The 16772-nt window shown below is 53.9% G+C and overlaps 7 protein-coding genes across 7 annotated transcripts; 3 read left to right on the top strand and 4 right to left on the bottom strand.

Annotated features, from left to right (window-relative positions):
* Positions 1–312: 312 nt before the first annotated feature.
* Positions 313–1390, top strand: NCS57_01126500 (PALP domain-containing protein; the record flags this gene model as incomplete). Its single annotated transcript, XM_053060985.1, has 2 exons — positions 313–398; positions 451–1390. 2 exons carry the CDS (start codon positions 313–315, stop codon positions 1388–1390), a joined length of 1026 nt encoding a protein of 341 aa, XP_052909371.1.
* A 649-nt stretch (positions 1391–2039) lies between these two features.
* Positions 2040–2576, top strand: NCS57_01126400 (uncharacterized protein; the record flags this gene model as incomplete). The annotated part of the gene is made up of 2 exons (XM_053060984.1): positions 2040–2154; positions 2212–2576. 2 exons carry the CDS (start codon positions 2040–2042, stop codon positions 2574–2576), a joined length of 480 nt encoding a protein of 159 aa, XP_052909370.1.
* Positions 2577–2748: 172 nt separating this feature from the next.
* NCS57_01126300 (uncharacterized protein) lies at positions 2749–3204 on the bottom strand (the record flags this gene model as incomplete). Its single annotated transcript, XM_053060983.1, has 3 exons — positions 2749–2939; positions 2996–3119; positions 3172–3204. The coding sequence occupies 3 exons, from the start codon at positions 3202–3204 to the stop codon at positions 2749–2751; spliced, it is 348 nt and encodes a 115-aa protein (XP_052909369.1).
* A 1329-nt stretch (positions 3205–4533) lies between these two features.
* NCS57_01126200 (uncharacterized protein) lies at positions 4534–5493 on the top strand (the record flags this gene model as incomplete). The annotated part of the gene is made up of 2 exons (XM_053060982.1): positions 4534–4997; positions 5049–5493. 2 exons carry the CDS (start codon positions 4534–4536, stop codon positions 5491–5493), a joined length of 909 nt encoding a protein of 302 aa, XP_052909368.1.
* Positions 5494–6222: 729 nt separating this feature from the next.
* On the bottom strand, positions 6223–9602 carry NCS57_01126100 (uncharacterized protein; the record flags this gene model as incomplete). Its single annotated transcript, XM_053060981.1, has 7 exons — positions 6223–7000; positions 7053–7182; positions 7232–7562; positions 7613–8485; positions 8533–8621; positions 8669–8808; positions 8863–9602. The coding sequence occupies 7 exons, from the start codon at positions 9600–9602 to the stop codon at positions 6223–6225; spliced, it is 3081 nt and encodes a 1026-aa protein (XP_052909367.1).
* Positions 9603–10057: 455 nt separating this feature from the next.
* On the bottom strand, positions 10058–10937 carry NCS57_01126000 (uncharacterized protein; the record flags this gene model as incomplete). Its single annotated transcript, XM_053060980.1, has 2 exons — positions 10058–10844; positions 10912–10937. 2 exons carry the CDS (start codon positions 10935–10937, stop codon positions 10058–10060), a joined length of 813 nt encoding a protein of 270 aa, XP_052909366.1.
* A 2291-nt stretch (positions 10938–13228) lies between these two features.
* Positions 13229–15375, bottom strand: NCS57_01125900 (NDT80 domain-containing protein; the record flags this gene model as incomplete). The annotated part of the gene is made up of 3 exons (XM_053060979.1): positions 13229–13979; positions 14102–14464; positions 14513–15375. 3 exons carry the CDS (start codon positions 15373–15375, stop codon positions 13229–13231), a joined length of 1977 nt encoding a protein of 658 aa, XP_052909365.1.
* Between the last annotated feature and the right edge of the window lie 1397 nt (positions 15376–16772).

Raw genomic sequence — 16772 nt, 5'->3', positions numbered from 1 at the left:
ATACTTTGTAAAAAAAAAAAGAATTTTCTTATCATTCGAGTACTTATATAATACTTGTCTGTACAAAGCCACTTCTTGCCCCTGCTGATCAAACTAGAGCCGCTTGAATAGACTTTTTTATTCTTCTCTCTGTTGCTAGTAACGGCTTCTTTCGGGTTTCAAATTCGGACGTGTCCGGCCGAGAGCGAAGACCAACACCGATATACACCATCCATCCACTATACAGATATATATCAACCTGCTCCCTTCACGATATTCGGCTTGCCCTTTCAATACATTTTTAATTATCGATAATTACTCAAGTCATTCACAATGGGCTCTCTCGACGTCGACGCCAAACTCCCCTGGATCAAGACACCATGCATCCCAAGTCCCCAACTATCAAAAGTAGCAGGCTGGTAAGCCCCCTTTGCCTCTAATCACTAGAAACACAACTCACTCTTTATCTAGCAACGTCTACCTCAAACTTGAAAACCTGCAGCCGTCAGGCTCCTTCAAGTCCCGCGGTATCGGCAACCTCATGACCCGGGCCGCCGCCTCGGCTCCGGGCCCGGTGCACTTTTACTGCTCGTCGGGCGGCAACGCCGGCCTCGCGTGCGCCACATCGGCCCTCTCGCTCGGCCAGCCTGCCACCATTGTCATCCCCCACATCACCTCTCAGCTCATGAAGGACAAGTTGCTGGAGCTCGGCGTCGAGGTCAAGCAGGTCGGCAAGAACTGGGCTGCTGCTGACAAGTATCTCCGCGAGGAGCTGCTGGCCAATGATCCCTCGGGCGTTTATGTGCCCCCGTTTGATCATCCCTATGTATGGGATGGAGCTTCAACCATTGTCGATGAACTACGGGAGCAGCTCGACGTGCCCATCGACGGCATCGTGTGCAGTGTTGGAGGCGGAGGTCTAGTCAACGGCCTCATGCAGGGTGTCGAGGGTCATCAATGGTCAACCACAAAGCCAACCGTGCTCGCAGTCGAGACGGTGGGCGCGGACAGCCTCAACGCCAGCGTCAAGGCAGGCGAGCACGTAACGTTGCCCGAGATGGCCTCGATAGCAACATCCCTGGGCGCCACGCGCGTGTCGGAGCAGACATGGAAGTGGAGCCAGCATCCGAGCGGTACGATGAAGAGCCTGGTCGTTTCCGATGCTGATGCCGCTATCAGCTGTGTGCGGTTTGCAGATGATGGAAGACATCTCGTCGAGGTGGCATGCGGAGCGACTCTGGCGATTGCTTACCGTGGGGACCTGCGGACATTCCTTGGCAAGGGCTTGTCTGACGAGGAATGGAGCAGAAAGAATGTCGTCCTCGTGGTCTGCGGCGGCTCGAATGTCACTCTAGGCATGCTGCAGACATACAAGGAGAAGTACCAAGCAGAGTCCTGCATCAAGGTGTAAAGCCTTCAGTTGACTCACGAGACAATAGATTGGGTGACGCTCAGTTGGTTGCGACCTGGCGTTATAGCTCGGGCATATTCAAGGGGAAAAGAAATAGGACAAGGCAGATCAGGGTCGTTTAAACTTGTGATTTAGGTCTAGCGTTGAAATTAAAACCCGCCTCTCGTACAAGATATGCTTGAGCAATATGCTTAATACAGAGCCACGGCGGTAATCTCAGACACCTCTGCACCGCATGCGGAAACGTGTGAAGAGCGCAGCCTCAGCCAATATTGACTGGCGAAGCCTCCAACTCGTCGCAGGCTGCTGCAGGGCTGACGGCCACCCGCCAAGGCCTTCTTCAGCCGTTCAATAGTGGCGTCTGGTGGCGCTCCAGCAAGAGAGTCGTCGCCCGGGCAAAGGCTCTAGGACTCGTGAACTGGTGACGCCGTAAGCAATTGGCGTTATCGGGGGAGCGCCATCGAGGCATTTTGAAGTTTTGTCGAGGCGGAATTGAAGCGGCTGGAAATTGGTGGCTCAAAGAGCGGAGTACGAGTTTTTGGGCGAGTATAAGAAGTTGAGGGATGGACGAGAGATGAGAGTATGCATCAGAAACCACAAGCCTCACTCAATTACACAAGATAAAAGAACCCTTCTGAATCTCTTGAAAATGTCCAAGACTCTTGCCGCTTCGTTGGTCCTCCTGGCTGGCTTTGCCATGGCCATGACCCCCAACCCACAGACACAGAGCCTCAAGGCTCGCAGCGACTACTGCGGAACCGACCGTAAGTACCCCCTTTTGAAAGATCCATGTAAAAAAAAACTCCTAACACGTCCTGCAGAGTACAACATCGACTGGTACTGCGTCAACTCCGACACCTCCTGCTGTGTCGGCAGCGTCCAAGGCGTCTGCATGCCCACAGGCTACTCATGCTGCGACACTGGCTTCTACTGCGAACCCGACGAGCAGTGCTACCTCGTCGGAAATGTGCAGTACTGTATCAAGGACGGAAACAAGGCTGAGGCGACGCGCACCGCCGAGTCGCACTCTGTTGGTGAGACCGAGGCCAGCAAGGGCAAGAAGAAGGGTAGCAGCGACGACGATGACGACGATGATGATGATGAGGAAAACTCTGCTATGGCTTCCACAAGCAACAGGGTCTTGCTTCTCCTGCCTCTCTTGGGTGCCGTGGCTGCTTGGCTGTGAGGGATTCACTTATAATGAGGCGTTTGGAGTTCTGGGTTTCATGAGAGTAACGAGGAGCCGTGAACCGGGAAATAGTCATTAATTGGTTACTATAATCTGCATATACATGTCAGCAATCTTTTCTGTGAGGTCAATTACCAGCAGGCATACCTTCTTCTGTGCTAGACACCGTCTACCGTCTTCCTTTGCTTGTGCTCCCTCTTCCCTTGGCTGCCTCCTTATCCGCCTTGGCCTGGTCAATAAAGTCCTTCATAATCTGGTGCAGATCCGGGTTCTTTCTAGCGAGCAGGAGAACATCATCGGTCGTCACGGTTGTGCGACCTGCGTGGTTGCTAAACGTCTCCAAGTCGGTGGCCACATTTTCTAACGCCCGGCCTCGTCAGCACCTATCCCATATGAATCATAAGGAGAAGACGCACCTATCTGGGCCCAGACGAGCTCTGTGAGGGCGCCGATAAACTGCGGCGTAGCGTTGCGGTTGCGGATGAGTGACTGCTCATCGACAATCTGACCGACGGCGTACCACAGTGCAGCCTTGAGGCGCTGGAGAGTTAGTTAGCTAATGTTTTGCAAATCAACTGGCGTGTTATAATACCTCGCGATCCTCATCACCTGTTGTGTCAGCCATTTGATGCGTTGGTGACGGCTAATGTGAAATGGTGAAGTAATACTGAAAAGGTTGGAGCGTGCCTAGACGCGTCGCGGGGTACAGAGGGTGCTTGTGAAAGTGCCTACGAATAAAGAGGCGGGGTGTTTGCTTGGTTGCACAACAGCGGTAGAAATAAAGCCATATTCATAAGACAAGGAGAAAATAATTTTTTTATGATTGGAACTCTTTTCAATTCTTTGAGAAGAGACTAGAAGCCAAACGTAGCATTGATACTATCTTGTGTTGCGCTGGCAATCACATCCAACAGGGCCTTGCGCAACATCGATAACCAAGCATAGGCCTAGACTATCTATGTAGATGTTTGACCATGTTGGATGATACTTACCATTCGTCTAATAAATACAAGAGCATAGCTGAACTACCTATGCGCAAACACTATTTCGGTTTGAAATTTGGATAGGGCCCTTGGCTTGGTCACAAACCGTCCATTCAAAGGTACTTTGCCAGGTATCGGCGTTGTTCCGTTATGCCATTCACACAGCCCTTCAACCACCACCGTTCAAGCTCAATTCAGTGCCACAATTCTCGCAAGTCCACAATCCCCTGTAAATCATTCCCTTTTATGTCAATCATAAAACTTTGCTGCTGAAAGTTCCCGAACTCGTTCGTCATCACATGGATGATCAGCGCTGGAGCTCTTGCATCATCAACTCCATCAAGGACCCAAAGACCCTGATGGTGATCGACACGTGATGGCGCCTGCGAGTTGATGCTTGCGTTCAGCATTTCCCCAACGCATATGCAAAGGTGTAAACTCTATAAGAAAAGGTCCGACTTGGCGATGAAAGATCGCAGCTGATCAAAAAACAAGAACAAAAAAAGGTTGGTGAGATGCTTTAGCATGGCTTCCAGAATCTCGCAATTCGTCCAAGCCACAGTTGAGCCCATCACCCCACCCACGAAGATGGCTGTGTTTCACCTCCACCCAATAGGATGCTACTAAAATCCAACCCCACACTTCCTGACGCCATGGCTTAATGCACCAGCCACACAAACCTCGTCATCCTTTGACCAAGCTGCCTCTCGCCACTCACAGCCATCCATGGGTCCATCAAGCAACAGGAACACCCATCCACACACTCGAATCAGATGCTTTCGGGTTTTCGGCCCAGAACGGCGCCTACGTAATGCTACTGTACTTTACCTTTGAACCGTCCCTGTAAATAAACTTGCGTTCGTCCGCTTACTGGTGTTCAAACCATTGCCGTTTGATCTCACCCAACCTTGACCCAGATTCACCAACTTGCACATCACCAATTCACACAAGTCGCGATAACCTCACCAACCATGGGCGCAAGATCAGGCGTCACTCTCAAGTTCCTCCAGTGGTTCATCCGCGGAGTCCAGTTCGGGTGTGCTGCCCTCATCCTCGCCATCTACTCGTACTTTCTCGCCGCCCTCCACAACCACAAGCTCCCCATCAGCGACACCGTCCGCGCCGTCGAGGGAATATCAGGCATTGCCGTGCTCTACACCCTCGCTGGTCTGCTCCTCCTCTGCTGTCTCGCGGGACGGACCCTCTCTTCTTTCATTGCCATTATTCTCGATGTCGCATTTATCGGCGCATTCATCTACGTTGCCGTCGCCAACAAGAATGGAGCCGGCAGCTGTGACGGCTATCTAGACACTCCATTCGGCAAAGGTAAAGCTAGCCAGACAGCCAAGGGAAGTGATGGCTTCACGGCCCTTCCCAGCTATCGCGTTGCTTGCAGACTTCAATCCGCTTGCTTGGCCGTTTCCATCATTGCAATGTATGTACCCCATCTCACGTCGTCCAATTCCACCATCTGACATCAGCACAGCTTCTTCTTCGTCTTCTCCATTCTCATGGAGGTAGCCCTCGCCCGCCACCATAACAAGGAGAAGCGCTTCGGCCCCAGCCCCGCCAACAACTACACCTCCGGCTACGGCAAGCGACCCGGCTTCTTCGCCCGTCTATTCCGTCGCAAGACGGCCGTCGCCAACGACGACAACGAGCTTCCCGAGCACACCCACCCCGACCAGCTCGACGATAACGCCCGCCAGAGCCACGGTACCGAGCGTACCGCTGTCAACAGCTACCCCGATAGCACGTACAACAAGTACGACAGCAACGGCTACAGCTACCCCGACGCCAATCACGGCCGTCAGGACGGGTACGGGCAGATTCACTATCCGGAGCCCGAATACGGTGTCACGCAGCCGCCTCACAACAATCACAACAACCCGAATTACCGATATGACGACGGTGTCTACGATCGTGCTTAAGAAATTGGGAATGTACGGATGAGAACAAAGGATCAACAGAGAATGAGATACCCGGAATGTTGCTCCCGGCTAAAGCAACCGGTCGCTTACGAACATTTCATATTCAGAACAGATAGATGACAGGACCTAATGAGCTAATAATGCATAATATTGTACGGTTCTTTACACTTATAATGCCCCATTTACTTCAATCCGCCCCATGAATGTCCCAAATTAAGGATTCGAGTAGCCGTAGAGATGACGAAACACAAAAGTCTGGTAGCATGGCAACCAGCTCAACAAGGTTCCACAACGGCATTGCGTTGCCATCATGACCTCTGACAAAACCTTGTTATAAAGTTATAACAAGGTGCTTACTGCACCGTTGCGGTTGCTCCAAACCTAGAATTGGCCAGAGTTGGTGATGTGTGTGTGTGTGTGTGTTAGCTGACCTCCAACTTGACAAACCAGCCATATGAGACAGCTAGTAACACAAGTTGAGATTCGTGATAGCGATAGAAACACATCCATCTTGTATTGCATGGTTGAACCTGCACGAAAGTTGACATCATGTTAACTGAGTTGTGATAGTAAACCGCTGGACTGACAAGTTGTATGAGACATCACCACAGTCAAAGACAGTTTAGTTGTGCTTGGATTCGCTGCATTCATAGTTATACTCGCTGTTTGTGAGCAAAACATCTGCATAGCAACTGACAGCTACATCACTTCATTCAACAGCCACCATGTTCACCATCCCTCAACATGCTCCAGCTCACTCATCCCATCATCAGCCCCGGGGTCCGGCCAGCTCAAATCCAGCTTTTCAAGCTCCCTCGAGAAAAAGTCCTGCTCCTCCCTCATCGCAGCTCTGATATCCGGCGCAATCTTATCCGGGTACCGTCGAATGTTGAGCCAGTGCGTCAGACTCCTGAGGGCCTGCTCCAGCGGCAAGGCCGCGTCCACCTCGGCGTCGACGTCGCTACCGGCGAGCCACTCGTCCCGGAGCTCTGGTCGGCAGTGCAGGTAGACCGCCGTGATGACCCTCATGTTGCTCTGGCGCCACTTACGGCCGCAGTATGGGACCTGGTTCTTGAAGAGCTTGAGCGTGTAGAGGCGCAGATCCGGCTGTGGCACCTTGAGCGACTTGCGGAGAATCGTCGACGACTTATACTGCACGAGAAGCAAGTTTCGGTGTGCTTTGTTCTTGCAGATCTTCTGCATCACTCTCAGGTAGTTGATGAGAGAGAAAAAGTTGCGGCGGGAAAAGTCCGTAATAGGTTCCATAGGGAGGGCGTTGAGGGGATATCCCAACTCGTCAACCTCGGGTCTTGTGGAAGACAGGTCATCACCCTTCATATCTCCGTCCTCTTCATGGTTTTGTTGCGAGGGTGGTGACCGCCGTCTCTTGATCGGCGGGGGCGCTGCTTCGTCTTCGCTCTCTTCTAGATCGTCGTCATCTTGTTCCATCTCTGCAGCTGCCTTGTCTCTCGACTTTGATAGTAAGTTGCAAAAGTGAAAGAAGCTTCTTCAATAGTCAGCAAACCAACCTAGTACTCAACAACAACAACTTCGCTCACCTGTTTTCAGCTCGGTCCATCTTGCTGTCGACGACTTGCTGTACGTCCTGATGAGCGAACAGCTTAAGAACGAGAGGGACGTAATTAGAGTCGAGAAGTAGTTGTGTCATGTACTCGAACTTGAGCACATCTGATACGATATTAGCAGTGAACACACACACCAGCCAAGATAAACTTACGAGAAACCCGTAGCCACTTTAGTAGGAGGATGAGAATTCCAGTCATGGCTTTGGAGGTAATCTCTCGTGTCCTTGCAGCATCGACTTCTTCCAGAGACAGTTCTGGAGTTGGGACCCTAGGCGCATTCTGTCCTGGCAATTCTTGTTGTTGCTGCTGTTGTTGCTGTTGCTGTCTGTTGCCTGCAGGGCCTCCGTTCATGCCAGGATTGTTGCCCCTCCCCATTCCCGGCGGTCCTTGTTGTGGTTGTTGCGCGACGACCGCAGTCACGTTAAGAAGAATCGGCCGCAGAAGCACAATCACCAAAGATTGGAGGTGAGGCAAAGCATCGCGCTAGAAACTGTCAGCATGCTCAAAGCCGTCCATCTTCCCAAAACACTCACATAAAACCTCTCCACAGCAAGAAGTCGTTGCTTATCCTTTTCAGTCAAGGCTTCCGGTCGAGGGCCGAAGTCTATCTCAGGTTCAGCTGCTGCTGGACGCTTGGCCTTCTCTTCCGCTTTTGTTTCCGCCCTGACTTCTTTCAATATTTCCTGCTCTTCCAGCGAAAGCTCGTTTAGGTCGAGATCCTCAATGTCGTCGTTGTCATCGTCATCGCTACTGTCGTATCCACGTTCAAACTTGAGGAATCGCTCGCGCTCCTCCCATAGCTGACGGGTTGCCCGGGTCATCCTCACCCGCGTAGAGAACAGCTCTCCGGCCTCGAGGATGGACGCGGGAATATCGCTGCCCTCCCATTTCCGGCCAACCAGAGCGTTTTGGAGACCGGCAGGACCCTTTCCGCCAGCACTGTTACTGGTGGCATCCAAAGGCGGGTACATGAATGGGAAGTTCTGGTTCGTTTGGTAATTCTGCTTCTTGCCGCCTTTCCCACCAACGCCCGGTGAGGGAGGTGGTGAGGGGGCTGGAGTTGCGATATGGACCGGCTGGTCCAGGATCGAGGTTCCTCCGCTCTGAACTTGTGGTGGTGCAGGTATAATGCCATTAGCACCATTATTCCTAGATACTTGGTTGGACAGTGGGGGCAATAAGGAGGTGTTATCTGCTTCCAATGGGATGGCTGGTTGAGGAGGCACATAGGCCGGGTATTTAGAGGTGATCTCTTGGCGGAAGACGTGATAGTCTAGGGGCGAAGCAGTGATGGTGTCTTTACCAGCTGCCTTGTCGCCCATCTCATTGGTAGCCTCCTTGATGGCCTTGAGCTCCTTGGACCCGCCGAACACAAGGAGGATACACTTCCAGAAGAGGAGAAATATCTACGGCATGTGAGCGCAGAGCCTAGCTCTTTACGAAGGGCACATACATGAGTTTGGGGCATAGTGTTATGTTCGTCCCAACGGAGTTTCGAGGTTGCTGTAAACATGTAATCGACCAACGAGGGCTTGAGTTCCACTAATAGCTGTTAGCTGCGGCATCACATATGTGAATAACAAACTCACATAGCTTTCCATGGGTGGAGGACATGTCCTCTGGATCGCTCAGGGTCTCTTGTATGGCAATATACATGATAGTCATGAGGTTCATCAACTCATCCTGGGCTTCTTGAACATTGTTATGTTGCCCGAGGGGTTCTCCGGACCTGAAAATTGCCAATCAGCTTGGAGCGGAATAACCAAGAAACTGGTATAGTCACCAATGCACTTCAAAGCTATTTCTGAGGGCTTCCCATATGACAGGCAAACCCTCCAAAGACGTCAAACACTCAACCCCGGCCTTGATGGCCTGGAGCTGGGATTTACTCGCGACAGACCGACTATCACCAGGCGTCGCATTCGACATGGCAGTATCGTTCCAACGCCCCAGGACAAGGTACACCAGCTTCCCGATGGAAGCGTTCCGCAGCGCGGCATCGTTGGACTGCACGCCTGCGATGGCGGCCTGGATGAAGCGCGCACGTGTTTCGTTGTCGGCGTCGTCCCACTCGTCCTGGGCGCGGAACTCGTGCTGCCAATGCCACTTAAACGCTCGCTGGGCTGCACTCAGTCGTACCCACTGTGGTAGTTGATAATTGAACCATTCGTCGATCTCCTCGGCGTGCGGGCCCAGGTCGGTGTACTCGAAGTCGTAGGCGACGGGCTCAGAACGGTTGAACTCGGCGACGATATGGCGTAGTTGCTGCAGAGAGAGCGAGTCGGTCGGATTCGGGGGGCCGTTAGCCGGAGGAGGAGCCATGGGTGCCGCAGGGGGAGCTCCTTGCAAGGCGTTGCGCTGGAGGGGAGGTCTCGCCGGCGGCGGCGCGGGGACGGGGGGAAGCTCGTGTTGCTCGGTCTCTCCGGCCATGTCTGTAACCTCTCCCGTGTCGGCGACGTCTCCGGTGGGTGTGAGGGCCTGGGCCCCGTCTTGAGCGGCCCTCGAGGGCCAGAGGTTGCTCATGGTATATGTTTGGACGTTGGATCTCGAGGCTGGTTCGAACGATGCCCCACCAAGATTGTTCTCTTTTCGGCTCTGGCTCTCAAGCCATCGTCACGGTACAGGGTTCGTTCTGGTCGTCGGCGAGTCTAGGGCTATTACAAGATGGATACTGTTTCCAAAGGCGAAGATGCTCGGTGTGGTAGTGGATGTGGACGTGGCAGGCTGGGGGATCCAATGCAAGCAGCTCACTTCAGCCTTGGGGATTTGGAGTTGCGCCGGCAGAGTTAATTGGTGGCCTGGGCGCCTGGAAATACAGGGTCCACCTCCCACCACAGACTGCGTCACAGTTGATCTGGACCATGGTTGGCTTGTGCGACCAAGCCTCATTTTGTAGCTTGAAGTCTCAAATCTTTTTTTTAAACGACGGCCAAGGAATTGATCAAGGCTAGGTCTGGGTATAATAGAATACGATAGAATTACTCAGAACCCGCAGAGTCGTCATCAGAACCTCCTCCCTCTCCGTTGCCCGCTTGCTTCTGTTCCCTCGCCTTGGCCCTCTTTCTCAGCTTCTTTAGTCGATTCAACCTCTTCTTCTTATCTTTGATATGCTCCTCCTTCTCCGTCAGTCTCTGCACCTCGGCCGCCTTCTTTTCTTCCTTGGCTTTCGACCTCTTCCTTAGTGATATCCGTTGCTTCTTGCCTGGCCGTCTTTTGCTCTTGCTCGCCTCGTCTTGTGTCTTCTCACCCAACTTGGCCTTTCTCGTCACCGTGATGGTTGTAACCTTCCAAGGAAGTTCGAGCCCCCAGGCCCTATCGTGCGATCTTTCGAGCACCTGGTCCCCACTCATGGCTGCGTATGCGTATTGTTGCTTCAGTTGTGTGGGCACATTCGTCACCACGTAGTAGGATAGTGGTCGACCACGGACGAATTCGCCTTCGCCTGTAGGTTCAACATCTTCCTCCAGGACAACCTTTTGCGCGGCAGGGGCGCTACTGAAGAGACGGAATGCAAATTCCTCCTCGGCATCCTCTCCTGTCCCATCAGGAGAACCAGAACCCCCTGCTTCTTCGTCACCTGACCCTTTGGGTCCTGCGAGATGAGAATCCCCCGTAATCAGATCGGCGGCCGGCTGGGCGAAGCTGTCGTCCAACCCCAGCGACTTTGCGATCTGCGCATTCAGCCTCGCCCGCAGCTCAGCGTCCTGAATACCATCATCACTCTCACTCCCATTGTCTGACCCATTCAGATCCTCTCTTCGAACCCTAAGAGGAAATTAGAAACTGAATCTCTAGTCTCCCGTAAAGGAGGAAGAATGGAACCGTTACATACCTCTTTGCTTCTGGAAGGTCAAACATGGTTGACGTCTCACAACCCCCCTTTCCCCTCAAACTATTGATGGAAAAGATGGAACGGGCTGAAGATGCTAGCGGGCTTACCAATATACGCTACCGTCCACGTCGTATTCAACAGACCAGAGCTGAAAAAAAGAAGAAATGGTCCGTCGCCGGCGGTCCGCGGGATCTTGAGAACGCGTGGCGTTGATGACGATCGGGACAAATCAGACTGGGCGCGAATGAGGCAAAAAGAACTGGGTCTCTCTCGTTCTCGTTCTGCACAGACGAAGAAATGAAGGGGGACAAGGGGGCACAAGAAAAGGTATGGCCACGACAACGCGAAAAGCAGCTGAAATCTCCAGTTTATCCGCTTTTCAGTGCGACGACGTCAAGACGAGACAATAGGCGATGCAACCCAAGAATTTCCTTCTGCTTATCTTATCGCGCCCGGCGGCGGAGTTGCCTGCCACAAGTCAGCACTGCCCGCAGCGGACAAAAAGAGCCAGACACTCTACGAGCTTGATATTGGGCATCTATTTTGGACTCTTCCTCTTACACTACCTTCGAGTGTGACGAGCCAAAAACAACATGAGATGAAGCTCAAATCTTACTCCAGCACATCATTCTTTCTCTACTATTTAGCCTCGCACAGCGTATCATCGAAGCTATACTACATCTACGGCAAGCTCCGTATTGCTTCGATTCCGGTCTTTTCTTTCCACCACTAGCACGACCCGCTAACAATACCTCATTCTCCTCCTCGGCCAATCAGCCCTCTCCTCCGTCCTCTCCCACAACGACCATCACGACACCATCCCACGGCGGGCCACCCCCTGGTTAGAGCCTCGACTTGGGACCGGGCTGCCGGGTGCCGCTATTCACGAATCTGGTAAATACCTCGCGACTACACGCTCGTGCGTGCTCCCACTGCCGCTCCAAGCAGGCTTCGGGCGGCTTGGATGGCCCAAGCCCCCGGGACCGACGGGGGAACCGACTGTCCATGACCCTCGGTGGCGCCCGCTCGTGATGGTGGTGACCGCCATGATGCGACGACACCAAGCAAGCTGCGACCTCGCCAGGCATAAAGCAGCTGGCATCCCCGAGACTATCTGGGATGGATGGACCCTTTACCACCCCTTTGGTACTGTAGACTCCACCTGCTTCCGGGGGAGCCACGCAACATCAGACTCGATCCCAGACTTGGCTTGGCCCTCGGCCCATCTTCACGATGTGCTGCCATGGCTTTGTTGGTCGCAATCGGTCGTCTCATCGTAATTTCCAGCCCGTGTCTCATTTCCTGGCGGGTACCTCAACCGCCTCAGGCGAGTACTTCAACTCTCTAACCCCCAGACTCGAGTCTGCCTCGGAATACACCTTCACACAAGCGACGGATGTTTCCCATTTGATATGGTCGTGGAGAACAAGAGACCAGTCTAACGGCCAGTTGGAGCCCAACTCGACTATTCACCAACTATCAACGCCCAAGCAACTCATACTCACTCCCCGCACATGGATGATCACTGATCATCGATCACCGACCACATATCTTGATATAAATCAGTCATTAAAGATTGTCAACTTCTGCGAATTACTTCATCAATACATAGGGGAACTTGTTCTCAGCAGCCATCGTCTGGTCCACGCGCCGCTTGACAAAACACAACAAAACGTCCATCTCAGAAAACATCTAATCAGAACCGACGATAATTCGCAAGCTCATCATACCAGGCAAGAAAGAACAAAACGCCTCTTCTTTTCGCCTTGTCCATACGTCCATCGTCCATCCTTTGGTCTCAGCCATGCAACAGTGTCTCGAATAATCGCATTCCCGGATCTTTGCTGGACAGCAAAAGACGCCGAGTCGTCGAATCTTGATCGTCCCGTCCCAAGTCATGGACCTCTAGTCGTCGACCATCTTGATGCATCGAAAACTCTTCACCCAGCCGATCCGTCAGTGCCGCCTCCGATTATCCCGTCGTTTGAATGAGGAGTCGTCCGTCATGCCAACCAACTGTTTTACCGCCAGCTCGTCGTCCTCCCATCAACCATCCATCCATCCGTCTACTTCCAGGTGTCCCGGAATTCTCAAAATCAGTGCAAGCCGCCCAATTCAGTTCAGTTTCCCAACACCGGCCGTCATAAAATAAAGAAAACTCCAAAAAGGTATTGTACAAGCTCACTGACATATGAACCAAGCGCTCGACAAAGCCAGTGGTGTTCATGTCTCATCGTCATGCCATCATCTTTTGTTGGCAGATTTTGTATATCGTCAAATGCGAGCTTCGCCACTCGAGAGGACGAGCGCCTCAGGTCTAACTGGGGTTCCAGGAGTACTGGTTCATGGCATCGAAAGAGCCTCGCTGCCCACCGTTATAGACCGATGGAGGTTGCGATTGGCTCGACTCTGTCTTGACTGGCGAAGTGCCGGCCGTGTTGTTTTTGTACTGGTCTTGGGGGAATGGGTACGGACGCGCTTCATTGTTGGCGTATGCGATGCTGTTGCTGTGCTCCCCCGCTGCCGTCGTCCAAGTGTTCGAGGGTGGATAGTAGTCCCTCGCTGGGACCGACGGCGGCGCAGACGACTCAGCGTTGTAGCCCGGTTGCGCCACATCGCTGGGGCTTGTGTGGACAGGTGCGTATGACCCGTATCGGTACTCAGGGGAAGCCTCGTTGTTCGCTATCGAGCCCGTGCTGCGTATCGATGGGTGGCTCATGTGACGGGGACTCTTAAGTGGTCGCGGGTTGTCGACATAGCGAGGAATGTTCATTGCGTGCTCGTGACCGCCGAGCGGCGCCGTGTGAATCGACAGCTGCGGAGGAGCTGTCGTTGACTGCATGTAGGTGTATTGAGACCGAACCGGTGGGTGCTCCGAGTCCGTGGCCACCATGGAGAGCGGCACGGAGGGCTCCATCGATGTTTGGATAGGCAACCCTTGTGGTTCGGCAGTAAAGTTGGTGGTCCCTGTAAGGGGTCCCATTGTCGCTGCTGGATAACTCTCAGGGCCAGAGGACGGAACCTGTCCCATTGGCACCTGAGTCGGCGACGTCCAGGTTGGGTACGAACTACCGTTTGTCAGTACAGCTCTAATCCAGGTCTCCCCCTAGCGACTCGGGGCCGACTGTGTCGCGTCCGGCGTCCAGTTCCCCATAATCTGACTAGAGGGATCGTAGATGGGTCGACTCACTTGGATCGTATGGGCCCTAGCTGGGTGCCGGGCATTTTAGGCGCGCTAAAGGTAAACGCGGTTCGCGGTAACTGTGTGTCGATGCCTCTGGCCTTTTCTTGGTGCTTCACAGTCAACGGTCCTGCAACAACGCCCAGCCCAGTTTCCACAAGGGCTTGTCCACGAGATCCTGCGCTTGACCCCAGAAGAGGGATCTCCTTGCGGGCCTGAAAGTTGCGAGGGCTTCGGCCTCGCACCACGATGGGCGCCGTCGTGGATTCCGTCAATACAGCCTTGGTGCCGTTGGCCAAGGTTCCAACCACCTTCAAGTGCAATACAAAATGCTGCTGAAGTTCCTTTCGTCGACCGTTGTTTGCTGTCGCACTTGATTCTGTCAGCATCTCGACGTCGCTCGTGTACGATAAAACTTACATTCTAAACTGCAGTCGGCGCCAGCCGATAGGGTACACGGCAAACTCTCCATCCGCTTCTGTTCCATCTTCCTGGAAGGGAATCAGAGGGAGGGATTGGGGTTCTTGGTCAGGACTCTGGTTGGTCTCGGGCGAGTTTGGTGGAGGTGTCTTCCAAGGGATAACAATCAACCGGACGGGGTTACCATCGACAGACTCGATGGCCGAGATGGTGACCTCGGTGCTGTTTACTGCCACAGTTTCTCCCGCCTCGGTGATGACAGAAAGCTGACCACGCGGAGTTACAAGGGAGCCGCTGATCTGGAAAAGGTTTCTCCGGTAGCAGGTCAGTTCCGGCTGTCGAAGCGAGCCGTCGGCTGTGCTGGTGGGCATCTCGGAAAGGAAGAACATGCCGTGGAGCTGAGCGGACAATTCGAGCTGCTGCACACGGCCTTGCTGGTCGACGATGGTGTTCTTGTCCTGTGTCCTCTTAAAGGCCAAGAGCTTGTGCTCGTGGCTGGCGCTCATCTTGGAGTTGTCGTCGCGGAGATCCTGGACGATCTCCTGATACGCGGGTGGCTCCGTCTCGGAAAAGGACCTCTTCAGATTGGGGTAGCCGTGGTGAGAGACGATTTCCGGATGCGCTGACCTCTCGTACGCCTCCTGGTCGTCCGGAGGGTATCGACTGTATGAGTACGGAGGCTGGTCCATCTCTGTGTGGTTGCTGCTGGTTCGTCCAGAGAGCGGCGAGGAAGTTGACGGCATGGAATCGGGGACCCGACCCGGGATGTGCACTGAGCCACCATAACTTGACCACATGCCCGAATGCCCCGGGTGGCCTCTCAGATCTGCCATAGTGGCCGGATATGCTGCTGCGGTTGTCATGGGAGCATAACCTGATCAACTCGCCGCCTCCTCAACCAGACCAGAATGTCTGGGCTAAACCCGTCGCTAGTAAGGCGGCCCAGAGAGCATAAAAGTTGAGACAGGCCTAGGCGGACGGGCAAGATGGTTGTCGGCAGAGAAGAAAGGGCACGCAGATTGTTCTTGGCACAGAGCAGAGTGCGATGGCGATGGGAGCGTGCGTGCGTGCGGTGTTGGAGGCGATGAAAGGGACGGGATCCAAGACACAGGGGAGTGAAGTCAAAGGTTGCAGGTGCAAGTGTACTTGTATATGGGAGTGGATGGCGACCAGAGGAACGGCAGATGGTGGAGGGGAGTGTTTGGTAAAATGCCCGGCACTGTCTCCGGGGTGGAGACCGAGTTGGACGGGGGGAAGTTTCGAGGTCCAGGCACAGGGACTTGGGTCAGCACTCTCGACCACGGCCTCGCATCAAGCAAGCCCGGAGAGAGTTCTCAGTAGAGAAACTCAGAAGGGCCGGGCATGAGCGTCTGTGGGTTGGGGAGGCCACTCCAGCGCACGCGGCCGTTCTTGGAAGGAGGATGGATGGGGAGTGGAGGGGCGGATCTGAGAGAAACAACCACAGCCTGTTACGGTGGTCGAGGCAGATACCCTGCAAATACTCGGCAATGCTGGGGGAGAGGTCTCTTAAGAGACGGTGATATCCCACAGGATGTGATGGTATGGCGACGGCGGCGATGAGGGTGATAGAGCAAGCAGGCAACGCGCGTGGGCAACGCAGTTAGTTAGTTGTTCAAGGATGCTTCGTCGGGCGCCCATCATGGGAGACGGCAGGTCTGATAAGGTGGATGCGTTGATGGAGCGTAATGGAGCTTAGACGAAGCTATGCCCCGGAGGTAGTCTAGCAGTAAGAGGGTCCAAGGGAACCGCAAAGTGCCGGGTACAGGCAGGTTAGCAGACCTAGAGGCAGACATGGAGACAGGCCTGCTCTGCTGCTAGGAGGCAAGGACCGACGAGCCCGGTGGCTCGCTCGCTCTGGGGGCCAGGGCCTTTGACGCGAAGTGAGAGAGAGAGACGACATCCCAGACACGCCCCAGTCCACCACAGTCCCTTCCCTTGCCATGCCATCCCCTCGTCAGCGTCTACCGAGGGGTTCGAGAACACCCCTGCCCGTTGAGTCAAGCATCGAGACTCTTTGCAACCGGCGGCCATGTACTGTTGACAAGCGGCAACGCTAAAGTCTGGATGAGAACATGCCATGTGTAACCCAGGGCCCGTGTACTGGCTACCCCGTCCATGGCGGTTGGGATTAGATGGAGAGAGGCCGACGAGCAATGGGTCGAGTGGAGACACGGGGGCCATCTCTCGAGGGCCGGAAGCCCCTCCTCCCTGAGGCAAGGCGCCCCATTCGTGACCAATC

The sequence above is a fragment of the Fusarium keratoplasticum genome, chromosome 9 (genome assembly GCF_025433545.1).
Source record: "Fusarium keratoplasticum isolate Fu6.1 chromosome 9, whole genome shotgun sequence".
Classification (NCBI taxonomy): domain Eukaryota; kingdom Fungi; phylum Ascomycota; class Sordariomycetes; order Hypocreales; family Nectriaceae; genus Fusarium; species Fusarium keratoplasticum.
The sequence above is the reverse complement of the archived record's forward strand: the minus strand, read 5'-3'. Positions and strand labels throughout refer to the sequence as shown.